Here is a 26306-nt window from a genome sequence, read left to right as displayed (position 1 = left end):
AAGAAATTTAATAACAGGTTCTGCAGCTTGAAAAAGTTTGAAAGCCTCTGCCCTAGAGTGCCACACAAGCCTATCAATATCTTTCTTGTGAAAAGATGATAATAATTTAGCAACAACATTCACCGTCTAACTTTGGAAGTAAAAGGAATTATTCTGGCAAGGCGGCCTAACATAAAATACTGTGCAATAGTGCCACACACGAATTTATTTTGATGAAATTGTGCACAGCCCGATTTAGAAGCCTTCATAGTTTTTAAAGCTATTTATATGTTAATGTTGTATTAAGCAATTTACTTACCTTTATTTTAAGCTGATGTGTCCAACTACTAATGTTATTGATTTTGAAAGGCATTTCAATGGACATTTCTAAACTGAATTCTCTGTCATAAGATAAAGAGAATCCACATATAGTTTAGGGTGCAGCTAAGATATAATACAAATTTAGATAAGTAGGCAGATTTTTTAAAAAAAATAATCCATTAAAGCAGGGGTTTCCACTGGCCACTGGCCCACGTGAGTGGCTAGATGGTACTCGTGTGTATGTGCACACAACTCCACTCGCGCAAGCATCACCACGAACGTCACAGGCATTCGCAGCCCCTCTTGTGTGAGCATTCCCATGAGTGTCTTGGGTGTTTGCAGCACCACTCTCGCAAACATTGACACAAGCATTGTGGGTGTTTGAGGCCCCACTTGCGTAAGTGTCACCACAACCATTTGCGGCCCCACTCGCACGAGCGTCACCACTATCACTTGCAACCCACTCTCCCCACTCTGGGCAGCCAACCTCGAAAGTTTGGAGAACTCTGCATTAAAGGACCCAGATATGAAAGGTGAGAAAAAACGATGATAATAGTAAAGAATCTTACAGATAAGCAAAAAACAAAAAAACAAAAACGATTGTCAGAATCAATAGAGGTATAGATAGTGAAAAAGGTTAAATATTTGATTATATACTTATCAGCCAAATGCTCAAAATAAAATAAGACACCTATATAAGGCTATTGAAACAAATAAAATTGGACTTGGAAAAGTGGAAGAATTTGCAACTGTCAATACTAGGAAGAATTGCTACAGTTAAAATGAATATATTGCGGAAGGTTGTATTTTTATTTCAAACAATTCTGATAAAACGTGAGAAAAAATTCTTCCAAGATTTAAATTCATTAATTTTGAAGTTTGTTTGGCAAAGAAAGAAAGCTAGAATAAAGATGAAAACGTTGCAAGATGCTAAGGAAAATGGACGTTTGGGGCTACATGAGTGGGCTTTGTACTATCAAGCATCTGTATTAACATGGGTGAAAGAATGGATAACTCTCAGGAATAAAAGGTTGTTATATTTGGAGGTACACGATTTACAATTGGGGTGGCATGCTTTTTTTTGGTACGGGAAAAATAAAATTCATAGGTATTTCCAAAATCGCTATATTAGAAATGCTTTGATAACAGTATGGGAAAAAATTAAAACTAAAATATATGTAAAAATTCCAGGGTGGCTATCAACGACAGAAGCTTTCTCACATCCAAACTTGGTAGACTTTGAAAAAATTTGGACATATAGAGATATTCTAAATACTGGTGGGACATTAAAATCAAGACAAGAACTGGAAAATCAGGGTATCAACCTGTCATGGTGGACACAGCTACAAATGCAAAATAGATATGAAAAAGATGTGAAACTGTATGGGTTTTATAAAGAACAAACTGTATTTGATAAGATATTGTTAACCTATGATGAGAAACTAATTTAAAAATGTATAATTTTTTGTTAATTTTGGAGATGGAAAGTGAACAAACTAAAGAAACAATGACAAGGTGGGTGAAAAACTTTGGTTATAATATAGAACTAGAAAAATGGCAAAAATTATGGGAGAGAAATTGTAAATTGACAATGTCAACTTCGTATAAAGAAAATCTATATAAAATGTTTTATAGATGGCACTTGCCACCAGCCAGATTAGCAAAAATGTTAAAAATATGTCAGATAGATGTTGGAAATGTAAACCTAATTCAGGCAAGTATTATCATATCTGGTGGACATGTGGTAAAGCAAAGGCTTATTGGAAAAAAATACATGCTTGGTTAGAAAAAATGTTGGGAGAACATGTAGAATTTAATCCTGAACTTTTTCTATTAGGGATAATACCAGAAAAGATTAATAAACAAAGTTTATATTTGGTTCTACACATTACAACAGCAGCAAGAACAACCTTCGCGCAATACTGGAAAAATGAAGAAATACCACTAGAGGAAGAAGTAATTAAAAGAATATTGGAATGCACAGAGATGGACAGATTAACTATGAGATTGAAAGATAAAGAAGAAACAGAATACTACCAAACCTGGGAGTCATTCTACAAATGGCTAGAGGAAAGAACCAAAGATTAGGACGTGACTACAGTATGTATTAGCGCTTTTGAACCCAGACTACATGTTGGTTGAAAAACTAACATACGTATGTAAGGAAATAAAAAACTAATAAAATCTCCAAAAAAAATGAAAGGTGAGAAGTCAGCTCATGTGTTGTTTAACCTTTTGAGAGAAACTATGGGCTGCTGGCTAGTCTAGAAAGATGACAACGGTAAACTACTTCTATAATAATAATAATAATAATAATAATAATAATAATAATAATAATAATAATAATAATAATAATTATTATTATTATTATTATTATTATTATTATTATTATTATTATTATTATTATTATTATTATTATTATAATTTAATTTTTATACCGCCCTTCTCCCGAAGGACTCAGGGCGGTGTACAGGGCAATACAATAAAATACAATATATAAAAATTAAAAGAAATATTAAATACAGTAGCCCAATTAAATAAATTAATACAAAATGTTAAAATACCCCTAGACCAGGCCGGCTTGTTCAAATAAATATGTTTTTAGGTCACGTCGGAAGGAGCGAAGGTCTGAAGCCATCCGGAGCTCCACCGGTAAACGGTTCCAAAGGTCTGGCGCGCCCACAGAGAACGCCCTCCCCCTGGGGGCCGCCAGTCGACACTCTTTGACCGACGGCACCCTAAGGAGGCCCTCTCTGTGGGAGCGCACTGGACGAAGGGAAGTTGATGCCGGCAGCAGATGCTCCCATATACCAAGGAAGCTTAATGGATGGTAAGGGATTTTAGGGAAGATACAGAAGGTTGATAAATAACTGAGATGCTCAGGTAAATAATTAAGCAGATTAAGATATCCCATTCAGAGAAACAGAATTTGGGTCACAACGAAAGTCAAATTTTTGATATTTATTATTATATTTTTAATAGCAGGGTGTCATTTGGATTTTTTCCTCTTAGGAAAAAAAGCATTCTTCAATCATTCAGTCAAACAGTCTATCTATCTACCTATTTAGCTACCCACTAACCTAGCCTTCAGAACAATCGTGAGATAAGTGTCACCTCTCACGATGTTTCTGAATGGTAGAAAGGCTGGAAAGAAGCTCAAATCTTCAGAATGAGAGGTTCTTTTCTTTAGCTCACTGCTGGAGTTCTCTTCTGCGCAAGGGGTGGTGGGGAACTCCAGTATTGGACTGGAAAAAAGCTTGCATTCTGAAGATCTTCCTTTCCCGAGCCCCCACAAGTCTTCTCTCCCCAAGTACATGGAGGAGTTGGAAAATCATTTTGCAGGAGGCAGCAGCTTACAACCTTTCCTGCTGGCTTCCCCACTGACTTTCTGAGAAGCCAGCGGAGAAGATTACAAATGGAAATTACATGATTATAGAATGCTTGGTAACCGGTCACAGGTATGAAGAGGTTGCCAAGCACCTAAAATGTGATCATGTGCAGGAGTGGTGTAGCAATCATAACTTTATTTTTTCCCCCAGGTCTCTAGTAACTTTGAGGACTACCTCTATCTACGTTTTAACCTGCAAATAAGAAAACTGTGGCAGTTCACCAACTCACCTTTTTGCTTCTGTTTGTCTAATGCAAATTTTCCTTACTGAGTCCTAGTCAAAAGATAAAATATTAAGTTACAAAACATCATGCTCTGGAAGATAACATTTATCTTGGCAAGGGTATATTAGTAAAACTTATTCTTTCTTTTATTGATCACTTTGGATTTTCCAATACAAGAGAGTTACCAGAAAAGTTGATATTCAATAGAGGCTTACATTAATTTAGGGCTTTTTCAAAGTCACATTCCTCCTGTTAAGCACATTAAGTCCATAACCAAGTGAACTATTATAAAGATAATTTGCTTGGTTTGCTGGTTATAAATGCAAACCATTTCCTTAAGCACAGTATCGTCCTGACCATATAGTTTTGACACTTTATAGCAGTCAACTATGTCTCTTTCAGTTGTCTTCAAAGAAGAATAAATCAGTTCACATGCATTTCATTAAACTGGAAGCTTATGAGTAACCATCAATTAGCAAAGTCTTAGTAAAAGCATACTGACTTGCGTGTTTTCATTTAATGCTTTGTCCTGTTGCCAAGGAGCTACAGCAGTTGGCAAGTGAAAGCAAAGATTTCCATTCTCGTAACTGAGCTCTGTGATGTAGGTGATCTTGATGAGCACTTTCGTTGAGGGCGGCAAGTTTCCAACAGAAACAGTAAAAACGTCCTGTGAAATGATGTTTCAGTTGTTTGTAAAAATTATGGTTTTACAAACAATAGTACAAGCAATAGTACTGGATAGTAAATGCTATTAATGAAATGTAGATAAGTATAACTTTGCAAGTCAAAGGCTTTTAGGTTTGATCCCTGACATCTTAATGTAGAGCAGAGGAAGAGCTCTTTCTGAAAAGCTGCAGAGCTGCTGCTACCAGTATTAGTTGGCCACTAACCTAGAAAAACCAACATTTTACCTGAAATCCCATGTTGCACAGTTTGCTTAATCATGCCTTACAACAAACATTTACTGGATGGGTTTACACATTGCACAGGCCATCAACCAAAAAAGATCAAACCATACATTTTTTTGATTTGATATAAGGCAGCTTCCTCAGTTTTAACCCTGAAATCTATTTAATGGCAAAGAGAAAGATTACCAGGAATGACTTATATCTTATTTTAGATCTATGCAGAGGTTCAAGCTCATGTAGAGAAGCAGGGCTGTGACTTCCAGCCCTTTCTGAGGAATCTGCTCTATTATTTGAATGTTGAATCTATGCATGTAAAAGGTTAAATAATGGCACCTGGAGCAAAGTTTATTAAACTGAAATGTTTCATTACTCATCCAAGTAACTTCTTCAGTCAAAATAACAATTTCTGGTTAGGCATAGAGTCAGAGAGTTGTTGGAATGAACTAACTCTTGCATTTTGATAGAAGTAGTTACTTGGATGAGTAACAAAATGTCTCAGTTTAATAAACTTTGGTCTAGTGGCCATGATTTAACCTTTTGCATGCTTTTGGCCTGGATGATTGAGTCTACATTTACATAATGTCAGATCTATTTATAAACATGAAATGTACAAAATGTTCATATAACTGAGCCTATATACTATAACTCTGATGGCAATCCACATTTGCTTCCAAAATACGTCCAGTGCCATTGAGCAGATGCCTTTAAGCAGAGAACAATACACTTACTCAGTGTTTGAATCATAAGTACATTCTCAGAAAACAAACAATCAGCATATACTGTAACAAAGGCACATTAACCGCACAACATACAGTGAGTGGCCAGATACATTGTAGTGCAGTGAGCTGTTTAAGAACCATAGAGAACAAAACACAAAGGGAAAGATTTCTATGAAAACTTTTTCCTGTGGGATGTGTGAAAACTGTATTTCAAAATAAAGTGCCTGTGAAAATGCCAAATACTTTTTTAAAAAATTGGATATCCCAGAACTTCTTCTGAACGTGTAGGCATATTCTTCTGGGGATACACGTTGAGCAAGTAGATCTCCCAATAGTATAGAGTTACTTATTTAAGGAGACTGTACAGAGCATGAGGAAGATTCTCATATTATTTCCCTAAGCTGGCAATAAAAAAAAATTCTGCCCATTCCAAAAACCAGTGTTGCTTTCTGCTGATTCTTTGGCATAAGCAATTGTGCTGGTTCTTCTGCTGATTATTTGCCATAAGCTAAAAAAAACAAAAAACAGGTAGAAGAGTTTATCTTTCTCGACTTAGATACCCTTCTGTCTTAATAAGTGTCTACTGAGTGGAACTAAATGTATACAGTTGTCCCATGATGCCTCTTCCCCTGAACTCTATATCTAGAGAATGCAGTGCTTTTTTTGTAAAAGAAAAAGGTGCCGGAACTCACACATGTCATACAACCTGCCTTGCCTACCCTACAAGGTTCCATCCAAAAAAGGTGCCGGAACTCCGTTCTGAGCGTTCTATGAGAAAAAAAGCCCTGAGAGAATGTATGTATGCATGTAAATATTTCTAGTTTAGAGACTAGCGTAACTTCAGAAAATGGAGTCCAACATGTATTGTCATAAATTGTACAATAAATCTATTTATCACTTACAGGTGCATCCTGATCCATCATATAAGCTCCATCGCCTCGACTAATGGCCTCTCTGTACTCTTGATGTGCTTTTTCCTTTTCTTTAACCTATTAACATTAAATTACATACAATATTTATCTTGGGTTTGAAAGAAAATAAAAATAAAATAACATACATCACTATGACACATTCCATAATAAATCTCGGGAAGCAAGATATGGGAGGTTGGTGGGCTAATGTAGACAGCCAACTTATTAAGTGGTTACTTGCACCTCAAAATAATTTGCTATTTAGAGAATGATTTCATTTTAATTTACTGGCAACAAAGACATAGTAAACTCTTTCGAATCCAATTTAGATGATTCTATCAGAAATGACGTCCTGCTGAAAGTAGGAGGAGACAATCTCCAAATAAAGTCCAGAGCCCCACAACTCAAAATAAAGTCAAGCCCCACATGTAGCAGATGATGATCAATGTAGCATCCTTCCTTCTTATTCTTTAAACATTTCACAGTCAAGAGGGAGCAAGCTGTGCGTATACATTGTTATGGATACTGAATTATTTTTTAGTTTGAAATATTTATTAAGTTTTTCTAGAACATTATAGTTCTTGTTCTTATATAAAAATGTAGCTTACTACAAAGTTAGAGGCTCTGCCATTACTATATCTAGGATCCCAAACTATCTTGTTCTACCACTGCAACATTTCCTCTTAAAATACTGGACTGTTCTTTGCAGGAGTGCAGTTCAAGCTAGCAAAATCAATACATCCAAAGAGAATTTTCCTTTCATTGCTCCTTCAAGCAATATCAGGGCCGGACAGAGTCGGGCCATTATCTGGACCACCAAGATGATCAAAGAATTCCCCAACTCAATATTCTGTCTGGCTATTTATCCACCATATCTGTAGCAATAGGAAGACTAGTACAAGATATGTATAAACAACTGCTAAAGGGAATCAAGCATTAACCAAAGCAGTCAGTTGTGTGCTTTCATTGTGGAAGTAATAGATTGCTGGCTTGGAGAATCTTAACACAGTTGTCATGACAGGCTAGGAGTAAAGGGGGTTGTCCCCAAGAAATCCCAAGTTGGGAAATGTTGACCTAAAGTCATCTAGCTTTCTGCCACTGCATCAGCTTACCTCTCCTATTATATGCTTTCCTTTAATGAATGCTTCAAATCCACATACAGCAGCTGTGTCATCCAAAGGGAAGACATATTTTGCCTCAATGGGACTCTCCGTTTCATTTTCATAGGACTGAAACACCACAACCTGAAATATAATGCAATACATTTTATGCATTACTTTGGACAACACAGAGGTTTTCAATAAAAAGATTCTTCCATACCAGGATTAAAACTTTCAACATAATTGAATATAGCCCAAAGAAAGAGAACTCAGAACAATAATAAGTCAACCAGTTGTGGCAGAAAACTGTATCTTGGCTGGATATTATATGAAGGCAAATTCTCTGGATTTTTTTCCCCATTCCTGTTCTTGGCTCAAAATATTTAATTTCTGCTCTGATTTTCTGATGTTATACTGAATTAAAAATATGGTAGTAAAAGATGTTTAAAGAATTAAAATTACAATTTTTGAAGAATTAAAAATACAATTTTGAAGAATTTTGAAGCACTTCTTGGAAAAACAAAAAGCATTTTACCTCTGCTATAAAGTCTATTATTCTTCCTTTGATTTGAATATCTTTAAGGGGAATTGGATTTCCAGCTCTGTCCAGTAGGCCAGCAGAAATATCATTCAATAGATCACATCTTGGTACTGTATAATCTAAATGAGACAAGTCAAAGGTACACGCATACTGTAATCAGAATCTCAAACTAGTGATCTCTTTTGAGAATATTCTCCCTGCTTTTCCTGGGCATTTAATTTTATTTTCCCTGAAAAGTTTCCCCCTTCAACTGTCCTTCCTTCTCCCCTTTCTCCTCTCCCAATTCCCTTTGCCTTCCTTTCTCCCAAGGACCTTGTAATTTAAATGTGGGTGTGTGTGTGTGTTGTTAAATGTGGGTGCCTTCTGAATTGTGGGTCCTGAACAAGCTTTGGAGGCATTATTGTTCAAAGTGCTTCTCAGCATTACATTTACATAAAAATAGATCTCAAATCTTTGGACCTTAACTTTTAATGGTAAAAAGAAAGAAAAACATCTTTCAATATCTCAAGAGGCATGAAGAATGTTTATAAAAACAAGTATAAGAACAATAAATTAACTAGTTCTCCCAAAGGATTTCTTCAAGGGCAATATAGAGTTAAAACCACCGCACTGTAAGTGCTGGGAATTATGATGAAAAATTAGTGCTATTGCTATTGCCCTGACCCCCTGGCAGAGGAGCAATTAATCCTCTTGGTATAGGGATAAGCACCCTTCTTGCAGTTAAAATCGGTGTTCTCTTTTTCTCTATTTTTATTGTTCAAGTGGCTGCAAGGATTGGGACCTTGTTTTCAGCCTTTTTTTCCTTGTTCAGAGAAATTAAAAATAGATGTACTAAGACTTATAGAAGTATAACACCTAAACTTTTTAAGTTTGAGATTGCAGAAAACAAAAACAAAATGCAAGTTCAAAAGTTATATTTCTCAGGATTGGCAGCCTGGTGGTAAACTTCAGTATGAATCCTGGTGTTCTGTGAAGGTAGCAACATAAAGACAGGAAGCCATAAATACCCTATAGACATCTCATTGTGATTCTGGTGAAAAAGCTCTCTGTATATAAGAAAAAAATTCATATTCAGAGAAAAGCAGTTTAGAGAATACCTACATTCCATTTAGTTCTTCATAATTACTTTCCCTATTTTAAAAATGCAGAAGAAAAGAAGAGGTTTTAGAGATGGACTTATAAAATATACTTATGACTTTATTTGTGAATTGGACAAGAATTAAAAATTGATATTAATCATTCACATTGTCATATTGGTGTTTTTTTTGCATATTTGTGTCAAATTAGTGCAGATGTATTTTTATCAAGACTCAAAAAAAAAATCCGTTTCAGAAAATACCAATAAAACAGACAACTGTTATTGTGGGTAATTTCAAAAATTATTTCTCACCCTTAGACTGGTCATGATGCTCAAACAAAAGCGTCTGGTCTTCTAATTCAGTTTGAATTATTGGCTGGAATTCTTTAATTTTGTCATTAACACATGAATATTGAACCACATATTTGATCTTGACCTGACTAGTTCTGTACACTGCAAATTCATCATCCTTATTGGAAGAAAACAAAATAAAACATATATTTTAGGAACCTAACCATATATAAGCTGATCCTGAAGTCCTACCCACAGTTGCAAAAAGTCAGGTTAGTTAGAGAAAAGTTCAGAATACTGAAATATTATATCAATTTATATTATGTATTTTAATTTTCCCTGTAAACCGCCCTGAGTCCTACGGGAATAGGGCGGTATATAAATTTAAATAATAAAATAAATAAATAAATTTAGCAAACTATTGCTTTCCTTATGAACTTTGCTGAACTGCTTCTAAACAGTCATTTGAGGACTTCCAGTGAGGATTCATGGCAAAGTTGATGTCTCAAAACACTACATTACAGCAATAGCACTTAGATTTATAGATCGCTTTACAGTGCTTTACAGCCCTCTCTAAGCGGTTTACAGAGTCAGCATATTGCCCCCAACAATCTGGGTCCTCATTTTACCAACCTCAGAAGGTTGAAAGGCTTGAGCCGGTCAGCAATGAACTGCTGGCGGTTGGCAGAATTAGCCTGCAATCCTGCATTCTACCCACTGCGCCACCACAGCTCTATACTGCAAATTCATTATGGCAGACATCGACCACTAGAGAATGGATTCTGGTTAGTGAAATCTCTTTGGAAATAGGAGAGATAAAAAAATTACCCACAGCTGCTGGTCAGCTGCTTCTTGTAAGGAACTGGCAGGAACCGACGTTTTTGTAAGTGGCTCATGAGTTGAGCAGCTGGAAATTAAGAGATTCCATCTAAATACACAGCTGTAATGTAGCCTATAACAGCACAAGATTTGCCAAGCCTCATTTCTTAATCACTTTCAGAAATTGCTTCTTCATCACTTTTTAACTATTAGGAACATTTGTAATGGTGTTTTAAAATACAGGGTTGATATCCTTTAATTCTTAGTGAAAGACGTTTTTAAAAAAGTTTTAAAAACTGTTCTAAGGATTTTTAAAAATATTATTTTCTCTTGGAACAAACAGCAACCAGGTGATTAAAATATAGATTATGGAAAGTTACAAATGGACTAAAGTTCAGATCGATTTCAAATAAGATTTTGAAATTAACTGTTTTATGCTTTAATAATTAAAAGGAATATACAAATAATAAACCAAAAGAGTGACTGACATAACTTTTCAATACAGTGGTACCTCTGCACTCATTGTTAATTGACTCCGGGAGGTGACAATGACAATGAGTACCGAACAGTTTTTTCCCATAAGGAATAATGTAGTGGGTCACAAGGCAGCCAACAATGACAAGTTCTAGCTTGTGCACTGAGTACCAAACGAACAATGAGTACTAGAACAAAATGTTCATATCAAAATGTGCTGAGTACTAAATTCAGTGAGTTTCAAACCAGTTGAGTCAGTGGTGGGATGCCACTTCCAGAAGTCCATTCTGGGCCTGGGCAACAAAAAAATTAACTACCGGTTCTGCCAAAGTGGTGCGAACTGGCTGAATCCCACCACTGAGTTGAGTACCACAGTACCATTGTATTGGATTTTTTTTCAAGTCTAGTTTTGTAGAATTATGTGAGGACACACAAAGAAAGGAAGAAATCAACTTCTAGGACAACATTTGAAGGGATTAAAGATTAAGATTGCTAAAAATACAAAGAAGAAATTTAAAGTTAGTTTATTTGATCAAGGGTAAAATAGGTATGTTGCTATCTGTTGTAATCCTTAATGGACTTGACAACAGGACTGAAAAAATTGTTTATAGATAAGATATGAGATATGGGAAGAAAAGATCATTTGTTGCATTTTAAAAGAAGGTGATTAGTTACTATAAATGTTCATACTTTTTAAAAAGGGAGAAGTTATTTCTTTTTATTTTTATTTTATTTTTTAATTTTCTATTCTTTCATTTCTGCACTTTCTATTTTTATACTCTTCTATTGCTTTTCAGTTTGGATTAGTTGTTATTGTTTAATTGTAATGTTTAATAAAATTATTATAAAATAAAAAACAATTAATTGAAAGTTTGTTGGCTACAGAGGACCGTAAACAAATCTCTTCCCTTCCCAAGACCTATTCACTCATAGAACTCTGGTTAGAAATAACACATATTGGGGAAGAATGCAAAGCATCTTAAGCATATTTGAAAGAATGGAATGTATGCAAAGTGTGATCCTCTTTGGGGAAATACATAAAGCAGTAATATTAACATCTGAAATTTGCTGCTAAAATGGCAAAAATCATGCTTCCATGGAAAATGGATTACATCAGAGAGGAAATAGGGCTTATTGGATTTTAAAAATAATAATTGTTAAACTAAGCTAACAGCTTTTACTTTTAGCCACTGGCTCTATGTTCATTTTTAACATTTTTACTATTAGCTACAATTAGCTTGCCTTTCCCCCCTTCTATTCTAGATTATTCACAACCAACTGGACCAAATACCTCAAAAATAGTTTGATTTTTTTCTGTTCTACGGATTCCATGCACACTACTATGACCGAATGGTGGTCCTTCCCTTGAACAGTAGCAGTATTGCTCAGTCTTCCAACATTTTCCAAGTGCTACATCACAAATGAGCAACAGTCGAGTTCCATCTGTTTCACATGGCTGGGAGTATTTCATGCTTGTTCTATTAAAAAGAAATGCCTGCTTATTCCAAATGCTTTTTTTTCATAGCCATGTTTCAGATTAACTATTTTAGTTAAAGAAAAAGGCAAATTAGCTTGCCAATTGGCCTTGCTCTCCTGACCACCTCAGTCTGAGCCTTACTGGTTCCGTTTGGATTGTCATTTCTTACATAACAGTTTCTAAAGCAGGGATATGCAACTTTTTAATCACCAGAGTTACATGTAGTTTGGGGGGGGGATGTGTTGGGACTGGTAGAAAGAGAAAAACTTACCTGGTTAATATTTGTTAGGTGTATCACACTGTTGTCTCTCACACACATCTTAAATAATCTTTAAAATTAATTATTCTCTTCAATAGACAATTGATTATCTGGTGTCCATTGGCCTCAAGTCAAATGTGAAGCTGAAGCAAAGTGAGGGTGACCCCAGCAGAAGGAAATGGGCTTATACCAAGAATCATACTTGCTTTGAAATCAGGCCAAATTGGTCAAAGTTCATTAAAATTGATCTGAATCAATTCTTTATTTCTAAATGCATTGGGATTTACAACTCCTAGAATTTTTTCTTGTTTTGAAATGCAAAGAACTGTGGTTCCAGCCCATCTCAAAGGCATTAGATTGGGAAAATCTGCTCTAGTCCAATGCCAATTCTCTGTTCATTGCACCACCCTGAAGTTCATTGTTCCCCTGAAGTATTTATGTAGGAAAATATACAAATTCACTGCATTTTAGTCCACCATATTATAAAAAAGTCACACACACACACACACACACAATACTGCTGTTCTGAAAAAGAAATCTTCAAATCTTACCTTACAGAGTTGCTGAAATAAATGCCATTGCCTAAATACCCAAAATCTGTTCTTTCTAAGGCACATTGTTCAGCTACCTTTGGCAAAAGAAGTCCTCTAAAAAATAAAAAGATTAGCATGGTAAAACATATGATACCCTGAAGTTAATGTTTCTCTATTAGCAAATTAATTTTGAACAGCTCTTCTTTTGGAACTGGGTGACTAAGGAAGAAGGAACTAACAGCACATACATGCTCTAAATTTTTTCCCATTCTTCTCCTTCACATTTACCTTTATCACTCATCATCATCATCATCATCATCATCTGAAGCTCAAACCACATGTGCTAAATGCATAATATACAGCTGCCTTTCCATTTTTTTTAGAGAAAATATTCATTAAACCTAACATATTCAGGAGAGATTAAAAAAACATCCATTGAACTCAATGGATTGAGTCATCACGTGTTTAAGTAAATTGTATAAAGGAATGTAGCTTGGTTCAGAAGAGGAGGGTTGTAGGAAATCTATTAGAATAACTCTGAGTCTAGACTCTGATCATTTCTGACCCTTGGGAAAATAGCTTTGTATTAATCATTGTCACCAGTCATCTTTTATACCGCCTGGTATAAACTCTTCCAGTTCCAGAGAGATAGGAGTTTGCCAACCTGCTACCTTTCTGGCAATTAGGAAAAACTAAAAACAAAAAAAAATCTATAGCTACCTCTTAGCTGTATAGAGTCAAGGCATGGGCTTGGAGCTATTGACTATTCCACTCCATGGGAGATAAACCAATCTGGCAAACTGCAGACTTTTATAGACAGTTAAACTGCATGAACAGGAAAGATACAATTTTAAAGCTTCTTCTGACCTTAAATAGAGAATTTGATAGTATTTAATACTAAAAAAAATATAAATTACAATGCCCTTCTCATTTGGGGATGGAGAAACAGCAAATGAATGAAACAGGAAAAGAATCCAATATAAAAATAGATACAAGGATTTCAGCAGCGCCTAAGAGGCCAATGATCTGTTCCAAATTATTTAACAAAACTATAAAAAAATCAGAGAGGGCTAATATAAATTCCCTGAAGATTCTCAATAAACAAAATGCTTTTTTAAACTTACACAGGAAAATCTGAGACAACTGTCACCAAGATAAAAGGAATTTAAAATTTTTAAATGAGATTCTTGGCTAAAACATTGGTTCCTATTCTAACAGACACTAGAGAACCCTGGGAAAGAAATGTTCCTTCTGTTTCAATTGTTAGCAATCATTCCTTTTCCCAGGAAATCACAATTCAACTAGAAGCTGGTTGGTGATGTTGTCATCCTCTCTATCTTAGCCCAAGCTTAGCTGAAGATGTGTACTAGGTATCTCTGAGCTGGTCTAACATATAAGACTGAGGGTTGTTTTTCATAACACTGTTATTTTGTCCAGTTGCCTTATAGCTATGCCCCATTTAAAGTAAAGCAAAACAAAGCAACCTACCAAGTTTCAACAGATAGAATGTAATTCAAGCTGTTACCTTGAGAGGATTCCCACAAAGTTGCAAACAGACGATCCATGGAATAAAGATTGAACATTGCCAAGATTTCCCTCAAACACCCTTCCTTCAGTTGCTCTGCTGACTTTATATATATTCAAAACCTGTATTAGATTTTCACTGCAAGAAAAAGTAAAACGAAAATAAATATTCCATTAATTTTCTATTAAAATGTATAGCCAGGCCACAGTAATTTCAATTGCAGAATCCCTAATGCCATTGAGGATCCATCTCTTGCAGAATATAGAGAGATTTCAGTAAGTCAATAGCCATGACAGGAGCATAATCCTTTCAAACAGCAAGGGACACACATGGCCTCTGAGTGCCTGGCCAAGGGCCACCTTCCAAAATAAGGGTGCTGAGGCCAGGACAAGCGGTAAATCTCATTTCATTTTTCGGTAAATCTCATTTCATTCTTCTCTCCCAATAACAATTTCTATTTAGTAAAAGCTATTGGGCATTTCCAAAACCCAAAAGCTTTAGGCTGCATACAGGTTACTGACACAATTCAGTTTTGGACCCAGCTGGCAGAAAATCTGTTTCCATTCCACCAGTTGCTTAACTACTTTCCCCATTTCACAGTCTCCAAGTGTGGCATTTTGCTTTTTTTTTTTGCTAGTTTGTATATAGCACTTAGTAATAGCACTTAGACTTATATATGCTTCACGGTGCTTTACAGCCCTCTCTAAGCAGTTTACAGAGTCAGTATGTTGCCCCCCAACAATCTGGGTCCTCATTTTACTGACTTCGGGAGAATGGAAGGCTGAATCAACTTTGAGCTGGTGAGAATCGAACTGCCGAATTGCTGGCAGCCGGCAATCAGCAGAAGTAGCCTGCAGTACTACATTCTAACCACTGCACAATCATGACTCATAAAGAAAAAAAAATGGAACCTGCATAATACAAATCCTAAAATCTCATACCAAAATGAAAAATTACCTGGAGTTTTGTTCTAGCAAGCATTTGACATTGTTAAACTCTTCACTTTCCACATCTAGAACATCAATCCTGCATCTCAAAGCCCGATACTTAGAAAGGGATGATGGGTTAAGAACATACATGTTTATTTCATTAATATTCAGCATATCTCTAATCAGCTGTAAAAGATGGAATTGACAGTTGTTATATTTCTATGACAAAAAAAGTCCACTTATCAATTGATTATTTATTCCACTCTTTGCCAGAAGACCAAAAAGTATGAAATAAGGCAGCGCCGCTGCTGGGAGTCTTCAGAACGGTATCAACAAAGGACCCTTACAATTATGATTTTATAGATCTGTGATATAGGCAGAAGTAATGAAATAGGTTTATTTTAACAAATTAGAATCTTAAAGAATGCTAAATTAATGGCCCACTTTGTAAAGGTATGAGTAACTCACTATAAAGTATTTTTGTCTCTACCCGATGTCCCATGGAATGTATTGTAAGAACTTGGTTTCAACTTGTGTTGTGTTGGAAGTGTAATATAAGGGAATATATGACTTATGTTTTGGGTATATTCCTGCAATGACATCATTTTAGGTTAATGTTAATAAGAATGTAAAGCACCCAGAATTGCTTGAGATGGACAGCTCTATGAATCATTTTAAAATATTAAGGTATTGGAAAAATAAGGGTTAGCAATGTGAATGTAATGTTAAATTACATCTATAAAATTTGGAACTAATCAAAATATAAATATGAATAAAAACTCACTTCTTTTAGAGTGTTGAATATAAAGGAAGGGGCTTGAATCACATTGTTGCAAGTCAGCATCCTGAGATTTTTTTTAATCTCCTAGGACATCGCTGATGTGTACAGAAGCTTTAATTGTCTCATTTCAACTGAAAATGTCCTATGGGACTTGACTGAAAACCCTGAACTCCAGACATGTTTGTATTTTTACCTATTAATTTTTAAAAACCAATGTCTTGAAAAATCTGAGTAATATGATTCCATGCAGTCAAATTTTAACTTGTTCTACTGAACATAGATATTTTTGTTTCTTTCTTGATTTAGTCCTGTTTCTGTAACTTGCTGTTTATAATTCTTTCATTTTTATAAGATTTTGTTTGGGGTGTTATTTCTAAACTATTCAATTACAGATTAAAATCAACTTTACAAAGAGATCAGGAAATCCTGGCCCTGGCTGAGGTTCCATCAGGTATCTTAACTTGAAAGCCTAAACTCACCATCTGAAATTTCAATTTCAATATAAGGCACAAAGGAATGTCTCCTTAAGAGCCAAACTTCCTCAACTTCATATATATTCTAGATAAATAAAACTGCAACTCCTACAATTCTTAGCCACTGGTTATGCCATGGACCAATATAAAAATCAACCAATAAATATTTTTGAGAGTTGTAATTCAGCTCATGACCTCTATACCTCAAATGATTTTTTTTCTTTCTGTGATTTTGACTAAGAGATAGCAATTTGGAGCATCTTTCAAGTTTATTGAACTGCTGTGGAATCTATATTAATGATTCTGCTTATACATAGAAGGCATTGAAGTGTTAAACAAAATCTGATACTGTTACCTGACAGAGATCCCGTTTAGTATATATCAGTTCTTTGCTAACATCATCATCCGAAACATTTTTGTGGGGTATGATTTTATAGAATTCTGACATGACTGCGGACAGCTCTGTTAGAGATCCCGATTCATCCCAAGACTTTTTTGCCTGAAGAAGAATGCCTTCAGCTCTGCTCACCTTTTAAGGAAATGTTGTATTAAAAGGCTTTCTTTAAAGAAAGAAACGTTATGACATATAGGAAGAACAAACTGGGGAAATCGCCTGCCATCTTCTGAACTTCCCTTCACAAAGCCTCTCACAGACGCGCGAACATTTATGCACCTAACCGGTATGTTGTGAGAGAATTTTTTTTTGGTTACTAGTAATGGTTAGTCACATTCTAACTTGATCTTTTAGAATACTAAAACATAATTCTATCATTAGCCAACAGAATATTGTTTAGACCACTCGATATCCATTTCAAATATGTCTGGTGCAATGTCGCGGGTGAACTAAGCCCACGTAGCTATTTTAGACATGTAAGTTGGTTGTGGGGCACCAGCCAGTTCCTTGGATTTCAGCTCTAAAATTCAGTAGCAGCACAATCATTGCTTGGGGTTCTAGAAGCTGAGAGTAGAGAGGCTGGGAAAAGCTGATAGAACCTATATGAACAAAAGGAGTGGAGAGGTTACAGGACTGGAAAGACCTGGGTCCAAATCCCCATTTGACCACAAAATTCAATGGATAATTTTCAAGCAGTCATTCTCTTTGACTGTGGGAATTAAAAAGGGAGAATAAATCCTCAAGTATCTTGCCTTGAGCTCCCAATGAACAGTTGGTTGTTAAGATTCACAAAATAATAAGTAAAACAAAACATTTGAATGTAGTATCTGCACACATTCCACAGCCACATAATTTAGTAATTTCCATACAATAATATGTGTGCTTCAATAAGGAATAGATAAATAATAATTAATGCAATTACATGATATGCATGTTTCATGACATACTAATCCCAACTGTGGAGAACCTTGTCATAACGTAGAGATAAAAAATATCTTTGCCTAACATTTCATTTCTCTTCACAACACTCTAGAACTAAAATTTCCAAGCAAAGTTGCATACATCATTGAGGCTGATTGTTACGTGTGTATCTAGCAGATCATCCAGGCATCCAACTGCTTCGGTCCAGATAAGTTCAACAAACCTACCAACTTCTTCAGACAAATCAATGGTATTGACTGCATCTGCTACAAGCATCTGTAAATAAAGAACTAAAACTAAGATGCTAAAAGACAATCAGCAATTAAAAAAGTTAAAAATAAAGACAATTCACTAATTAACTGCCCATATTGGTTGCAATCAAATCAAACTACACAGTACATTCAAAATATAAAAAAAAATATGAACAAAATCCATTTATTTCTACTTTTAATCTCAAATGCCTTTTTAAAATATGTCTAAAATTCCTGAAACAGACCTAAACATAAGTTATCAGGTTTTTTTTAAATATCTATTTTTATTTGCAGTATTAGTAAGGTACAATCCGCAAGCATAATAGCACCAGCGAGAAGCCATGCTGCTTATGGCTGAGAAATTGCTTGTGGTATGACACAAACTACGACATATAAGAGGGATGTGAAATGCTCTGGATCTGATTTTAAACAACAACCCTGTTGGATATGACCTCTGAATTGAACAAGTAACTAAATAGTAGTGTCTTCTTGATGCGTTTCTTTTCTTTTCTATATGTGACTAGGAAGAGACTGAGTGATTAGAATGACCCAAGCTAATTCTGGCAACTAAAAAGAAACAATTGCTATGAGAAAAACATTTTGCTTTGCATAAAAAAAATATTACCACAGAAATCTGAGGCTTGAAAAACTTTAAAGTCTTCATCATTCAATGAAACCATTAAATAAAAATTTAAAAAACATGCTAACCTCTTGTAATTGTTCTGATACTAAATATTCTGCTTGATATGGAAAGTCTTTTCTTAATTCAAAACCCGTCTTCTTTAAATCTTGAACAGAAAGGGCATAGAATCTTCTAGCTTCTTCAGAAGTCTTAGCTGGCATCAGTCGTTTTTGTTTCTAAGAAAAAAAAGTATGCTATTAAAATAATTAATTTAAAAATCAGGAGGAAAGTTCATAGAGAAACCAATATTTATCTTATGGTATGATGTACAAGGCTGCCATTTTGAAAGGAATGTGCCTGCTTTAAACTTCTTCTCTAAAGATCAGTCACAGTTTTGCACTTGAGAACAATAATTCTAGTTATTGACACAGCATATTGATAACCTGCAAGAAACTGGGAAGCAGAGGGGAACAGCAGCTAAACTAATTTCCTACTTCTGCAGAAACATTTTGTGAATAAAGGAACTTGATCTGATTCAAAAGCTGAACATTTTTCAGATGGAGAAAATTGAAGTCAGATTTTTCTGACTACTTAAAAACGTAATTATAAATGGCAACACAAACTTATAATAGCAACTAGGATAATTCAGTGCAGATTAGAAACCTACATGGATAAGGAGATGTTAGATGCTCAGGCTAGTGGAGGCGAAGGGGAGGACAGGGAAGGACAGGGGAGGGGACAAGTTTCATTGATTATGGAAAGGCCTTTGATTATGTTGACCATGTCAAGCTATGAAATGTCTTCTTCAACAAAATTAGAAGACATGTTCAGGAAAAGAAGCCACAATCTAGGCAAAAGATGGGGAAATAGAATGGTCCAGATCAGTAAACTATTGAACAAAGCTGTATATTATCTTCTTATTTATTCAACCTATATGCTGAATATATATTATGGGAAGCTGGACTGGAAAAAGATGAATGTGGTTTTAAAATTGGAAAAGAAATGTCAATAGCCTGTGGATGAAACTGTTAGCTAAAAATGCAAATAATCTGCAAGTTCTAATAATGAAAGTCAAGCACCACAGCGAAAAAAATGGGACTAAGATTAAAGAAGGTGAAATGACCAAAGGTTTGGCAAAGAGCCTTTCAATTGATCATGAACATTTTGAAATGGTGGATAGCTTTTGCCTTTTAGGATCAATTATGAACAATAAAGGAACTACCAGTTAAGAATCAAAAAAATATACTGCAGAATAGCACTTGGCAATTGTTAAGGTTAAGGTTAAGGTTTTGGAAAAGATATTCAGATATTATATCTGTATCTATAGAGATCAAAACTGTAGGTTTCCTTGTGACACTTTATGGAAATAAACATTGGACTTTGGCCAAGAAGAACAGAAAATGTATTAAGGTTTGGTTGAGGACAAGATTCCTGAGAATACCGTGGCTAACCAAGGAAACAAATAGCAATAGAACTAGCAATAGCACTTAGACTTATATACCACTACATAGTGCTTTACAGCCCTCTCTAAGCGTTTTATAGAGTCAGCATATTGCCCCCAACAATCTGGGTCCTCATTTTATCGACCTTGGAAGGATGGAAGGCAGAGTCAATCTTGAGCCACTGAGAATCAAACTCAGCAGAACTACCCTGCGATGCTGCATTCTAATCACTGCGCCACCACGGCTCTTGTGAAATCATAATGAATCATAAAACAATCAATCAAAAATTCTTACCGGAAGCACATGAGACCAGACTCTAATTACCATACTTTGGATATATTATCTCTAATGTTGGGAAAGATGAAAGGAAAGAAAAGAAGATAATAACATTGAAATGGATGGATTCATTTGTAGTGGTGATGGGTACACCACTGCAAAACCAAGTTAAGGGCAGATCATCTTTGAAAAGATTTGTCTATGGGGTTGATAAGAACCAACACCGACTTGATAACAAATTTATCAATCGATAAAAACACAAAATATTGTATCACTGTAACTAAATCAGGATGAGGAAAAACAGTTGCTCCTCAGCTGCTCTAAAGCAATCAAAGAGTGAAGAGAAATATCCCATCCCCAAAAACAGACTAAAAGCAGATTCGATGTGTAATCTGATAAATAGGTATTGGGAACCGGTCCAAAGAGCTGGAAAGAAGAATTAGCACAGGATACCATACTGGCCAGTAATGATTGGAGTTGCAATCTCAAATATGCGTTGGAAAACAAAGATATATTATTTGCCAACTTAGTACAGGTAGGCCTTGACTTAGAACAGTTCATTTAGTGAGCATTCAAAGTTACAACAGAACTGAAGAAAGTGACTTATGACTGTGTTTCACACTTATGACCATTGCACCATCCCCATGGTTATGTGATCAAAATTCAGACACTAGGAACTGACTCATGTTTATGACACTTGCAGTGTTCTGGAGTTATGTGATCATCTTTTACAACCTTCTGACAAGCAAAGTCAATGCGGAAGCCAGATTCACTTAACCACCATGTTACTAACTTAATGACTGCAGTGATTCACTTAATAATTGTGATAAGAAAGATTGTAAAATGGGGCAAAACTCAGTTAACAAACTCTGTCTTGCTTAGCAACAGAAATATTGGGCTCAATTGTGATCATATGTTGAGGGCTATCTTTAATAGGATAAACAGTAATATGATTTTTTAAATTTATACTTAACTATATTAATAACTAAAACTATTAGTCCTTTAAAGTCCAAAACATAACACAACAATATAAGATTTAATCTAAAACAATAAACATTCAATAGAATTCAAGATGAGAAAGAAGCTAATATATATTCATAAAAGCCATCCAAACTTACTGGGCGTCCTTCCAGCATGCTATAATGTGCTCTTATACAAAACGGGTAACTGCACTCTTGCTGAAAGCACTGCATTTCAAGAACAACATATTCACCATGTGCTGCAATCTGAAAAAAGGCATTATAATTAAATGTACTTGGTTACAGCAATATAATTAAGGACAAAAATTTAACCAGAAATTAGTTTAATTTATTGATATATTGAATATATTAGTTAAATTCAATCAATGCAATTATACCTAAAACATTTATTTTTCTCCTTCTATCATATTAAAAATATTTGATGACAACTTTTGGATGTTTCTTACTTTGAAACTTTCCATAGGAAGCTATCTTCTCCAATTGCTGTTAAAAATCTGACTGACAAATGCAATGGTGAAAAAAGATTTCAGTAATTTGTTTTTACATCCAGAAAAAACAAACTATTTTTGATTCTGGCTTCCATTGATCAATTATTGTTAATCATAATGAATGAAAATTCTTTGTTTGCATAGAATAGCATAGCAATCTGAAGTTAATTTAAAGTAGAAAATAGATGTTTCTGGTCACTTCTGGAATTTTATTAGAAGAGGACAGAATGAGTGTTGGACCCTTTTGTAGATTGTTTGCATAATGCTAAATCATATCCAAATACAATAAGTGAATATAAAATAGATGTGAACAAATATTATGTATACATTTCTTTGTTCATTTATTAGTTTCCCAGATACAGATTATCATGCTTCTTGGAATTACACATACAGCAATTATTATACAATTACCTGGGGTGTTTTTTTTTGATGGTACAGCTAATTTCTAGTTACAGAAATAACTAGAATAACTATAGCTTTAATGGCAAGCAAAAACCAGTGGCTTAATATATTTGAAATACATTTATAGATTGTAAATGATGTGTGTACACTTTACCTTTATGTTTCTGTACAAATAAACACATAATTTGTATAAGTTATGTTTTTATGTGTATATTATGTTAGAAAGTACAATAACAAAGAAAAATTACCTTTTCAAGGATGTCATATTTTGCAAGCTCAAACTCTTTAGGAAAATATGGAGCATATTCATCGTTCTCTGAATACCATCTGGAACAAAAAAAATGTCTTATTTGTTGCTGAATGTGGTTAAGACCATTGGAAATAACCAGATGGCTAATGGAAATAATGAGATTTAACTTTTCCAAAGCCAGTGACAGAGTGTACTTCCAAAGGAGGCTCTAGCGCTACTTTCCAAAACTGTACTACATGTTATCAGGGTTAAACAAGGAAGTTGATTTGCTTCAGGCTCGGCTACGGTAAGCTTCCAATTTATGATTGGGAATACAGGAGATCTGCCAAGCTGGGAAAAAGGGCAGTTTCTACTGACCAGATCTCACACCAATTCCCACTTCCAGGGTCTCTGGTTCTCTCCATTCTCCACAGCAATTAAGCCCCTGAATTTCCATGGTGCCTTCATACTAGGCTCCAAGACAGCTTTGTAGCTAATTACCTGCACTTCTAAAAACCTGTCTGTCACAATAATAATTGTGAAGCAAGGTAAGTGGGGGGAGGGGGAGACATATCATAGTCCTTTAATACTTCCTTATTGGTTAGATTTTTGTGCGTCACCCAAATTATTAGGAATCAGGCAACATACAAGCTCAACAACAACAACATGGGGGAACCTTTTTAACTTTGGTCAGCTTATCAGAATATTCACAGTGGCTGAGGGAAGACATTTAATGACCCAATTGACACCCTCCATTGTTTTCCTTCAATACCCATGATCCCCAGCTAGCATTGAAGTCAAATATACCTTGAGTATACTGGGTACAAACATATTAATAATTCTAATCCTCATCCCTTCCACCGACATCATCATATTAGCCTTAAACTTTATATGGCCTTTTGTTGCTAAAAAAGTTTAACAATAAACATACTGTCATTTTGCCTCTCCTCTGCAAAAGGAAGAAACAGAATTTATCTAGTCAAATGCAGAGAACTCGCAACTCTTTTGCCTTTTTGTAGAGACGTGGTGGCTCAGTGGGTTAGGACGCTGAGCTTGTCGATCAGAAGGTCGGCAGTTTGGCGGGTCGAATCCCGAGTGCCGCGTAACAGAGTGAGCGCCTGTTACTTGTCCCAGCTTCTGCCAACCTAGCAGTTCAAAAGCACGTAAAAATGCAAGTAGAAAAATAGGGACTGCTACAGTGGGAAGGTAACAGCGTTCTGTGCGCCTTTGGCGTCTAGTCATGCCGGCCACATGACCACGGAGACGTCCTCGGACAAGTGCTGGCTCTTCGGCTTTGAAATGGAGTCGGAAACGACTAGCACGCATGTGCAGGGGAACCTTTACCTTTTAGAGACAAAATATTTATTGCCCTGTACACCGCCCTGAGTCCTTCGGGAGAAGGGCGGTATAAAAATTTAATAATAAATAAATAAATAAATAAAAAATAAAGTCAGTGCTTTCCTATAATTTGTTGCCTTAATTGAGCATGCAACAAAGTGACCCTAGATTAGAATATTCTTCATAATGCACTGAATTCTATCTCCAAAACATTTCCTTGAAGAACTTGGTTTCATTTTTAAACAAAAATGTTACATAAGGGAGTTACCTTAGTTTTTCTAAGTTTCTGCTGTCATCCCATATATGCTTGTGATTCTCCTCAGAAACATCTTTTTCCTTAGGGCTGTCATCGCCATTCATTAAAGTCGGCTCCGTACCTATTTGTCATGCAATATTTACTTTATATTTATTAGCTTGAATGAGTATAAGAACATGCTCTAAAACCTAAGGAAGATGGATTACCAGGGCCAATCTTAACATCCGGCAGAGTTAGACAGCATCTCAGAAACAAAGGACATCAACTTTTTCTCTGATTTAAAATTATTTTGGACTTTTCAGGGAGAGAATAGGATGCTTATGATGAACAAAGGATGCTTCTTTTGCTTCTTCTGGCAAAATGTCTTAGACTGGGAAAATTATACTGAAATTCTAACTTCATATGAGGTGTGGTGGCACAGTGGTTAGAATGCAGTACTGCAGCAGTTTGGCAGTTCTATTCTGAGTGGCTCAAGTTTGACTTAACCTTCCATCATTCTGAGATTGAAAAAATGAGGACCTAGATCAGACATGTCAAACACAAGGCCTGGGGGCCGGATCCGGCCCGCGAAGTTGTTTCATGTGGCCCGCAAAGCCATTGTGGAAACAGTGAGGGAACGGCCCCCGCTACCTTAGCCTCAGCCCAGGCCAGCCGGGAGCTAATGTACAATTTCGTGGTGGCCATCTATGCTGAAACGCATTCAGTCTTAGCTCCACAAGACCATCTGGAAACAGCGAGGGACCAGCCCCTGCCACGTCAGCCCTGCCCCCTGGGTGCACACTGGGGAGGTATCACCCTTTGTGAGGAATGAAAAAATGCACCATCGCCTGGAAGTGGCCATGCCTTGGCACTTGCCTCGGTCCCATCTCCTTCTGCCAGAGACCCTCAGATCTGTCCCACTCCTGCACAGGCCCCCATAGGCACCCTTGACGTGAACGATGTAGAGCTGGCCATGCCCACCCAGTAGGTCACACGCACTCCAGCCACACCCACCCAGTAGGCTGCGCTCATCCTGGCCACACACACCCGCCCCCCCAGGGTAACCACAATGCTGATGTGGCCCTCAATGAAATTGAGTTTGACACCCCTGACCTAGATGAATCATGGCAAACCTTTCAGAGACCGAGTGCCCAAATTGCGACCTAAAACCCACTTATGTATCATCATGTGCCAGGTGGGCATGGCCCACTGGAGGAAAATTCCACTTAGGGTTAGGGTTAGGTCACCATGAACTCATACAGGAAAATGGACTTCGCCAACAAACTCGGAGTGCTTGGGTATGGTTAGGAGGGCACTTACTTTTCTAGGCTGCCCTATCTATGTTTCCTGGTGAAATACATGGGAAAATCCCATCGGAGGAAAATTCCACTTAGGGTTAGGATTACCTCACCATGAACTCGCCATTTATTTATTTTTGCACAGTGGCGGAGGCCTAAAGCGAAAAGGTTTCATAAAACCCAGCTGAAGGCCTAGGGTTGAGGCGACGACGTGCGTGCCAACAGAGAGGGCTCTGCATGCAACCTGTGGCACGCGTGCCATAGGTTCGCCACCATAGACCTAGATTGTTGGGGGCAATATGCTTACTCTGTAAACCACTTAGAAGGGCTGTAAAGCAATGTGAAGCAAGTCTAAATGCTATATCCTCATATACCAGGCATGTGAAACTCGTGACGTCATGTGATGTCACACGACGTATTGTGAGTTTTCCCCATTGCCGGCAATGTGGTGGGTGTGGTTTTAGTATGATGCATCAGGCCTACGGGCCAGGAGTTTGACATGCCTGTCATATACAGTAATGGGGAGAAGATTACCTATCTGCTATATAGTTCAGTACTTTTAGGTTACTGGTATAGATGGAAATTCTTTTGAATAAAATGTATCTAATCCAAAAGAAACTGACTCAGCCTTCCATCCTTCTGAGGTAGGTAAAATGAGGACCCAGACTGTTGGGGGCAATAAGCTGACTTTGTAATAATG

The 26306-nt window shown here is 36.2% G+C and overlaps 2 protein-coding genes across 2 annotated transcripts in view; one reads left to right on the top strand and one right to left on the bottom strand.

Annotated features, from left to right (window-relative positions):
- The window catches only part of CPAP (centrosome assembly and centriole elongation protein), a 90631-nt gene that overhangs the window by 28824 nt on the left and 35501 nt on the right, over positions 1 to 26306 (top strand). The gene's annotated exons all lie outside the window — the stretch shown is intronic.
- The window catches only part of PARP4 (poly(ADP-ribose) polymerase family member 4), a 56634-nt gene that overhangs the window by 25774 nt on the left and 4554 nt on the right, over positions 1 to 26306 (bottom strand). The window contains exons 4-20 of the mRNA XM_083362244.1: positions 24342 to 24450; positions 22755 to 22833; positions 21755 to 21862; positions 19005 to 19154; positions 18187 to 18321; positions 17086 to 17259; positions 15505 to 15662; positions 14548 to 14685; positions 13041 to 13136; positions 12045 to 12231; positions 9482 to 9638; positions 8086 to 8210; positions 7563 to 7694; positions 6442 to 6528; positions 4415 to 4579; positions 3919 to 3962; positions 299 to 380 (exon numbers count right to left, since the gene is read on the bottom strand). Coding sequence (XP_083218370.1) covers positions 299 to 380; positions 3919 to 3962; positions 4415 to 4579; positions 6442 to 6528; positions 7563 to 7694; positions 8086 to 8210; positions 9482 to 9638; positions 12045 to 12231; positions 13041 to 13136; positions 14548 to 14685; positions 15505 to 15662; positions 17086 to 17259; positions 18187 to 18321; positions 19005 to 19154; positions 21755 to 21862; positions 22755 to 22833; positions 24342 to 24450 — 2126 coding nt within the window. The remainder of the gene's footprint in view (positions 1 to 298; positions 381 to 3918; positions 3963 to 4414; positions 4580 to 6441; positions 6529 to 7562; positions 7695 to 8085; positions 8211 to 9481; positions 9639 to 12044; positions 12232 to 13040; positions 13137 to 14547; positions 14686 to 15504; positions 15663 to 17085; positions 17260 to 18186; positions 18322 to 19004; positions 19155 to 21754; positions 21863 to 22754; positions 22834 to 24341; positions 24451 to 26306) is intronic.

The sequence above is a fragment of the Vipera ursinii genome (genome assembly GCF_947247035.1).
Source record: "Vipera ursinii genome assembly, chromosome: 4".
Classification (NCBI taxonomy): Eukaryota; Metazoa; Chordata; class Lepidosauria; order Squamata; family Viperidae; genus Vipera; species Vipera ursinii.
The sequence above is the reverse complement of the archived record's forward strand: the minus strand, read 5'-3'. Positions and strand labels throughout refer to the sequence as shown.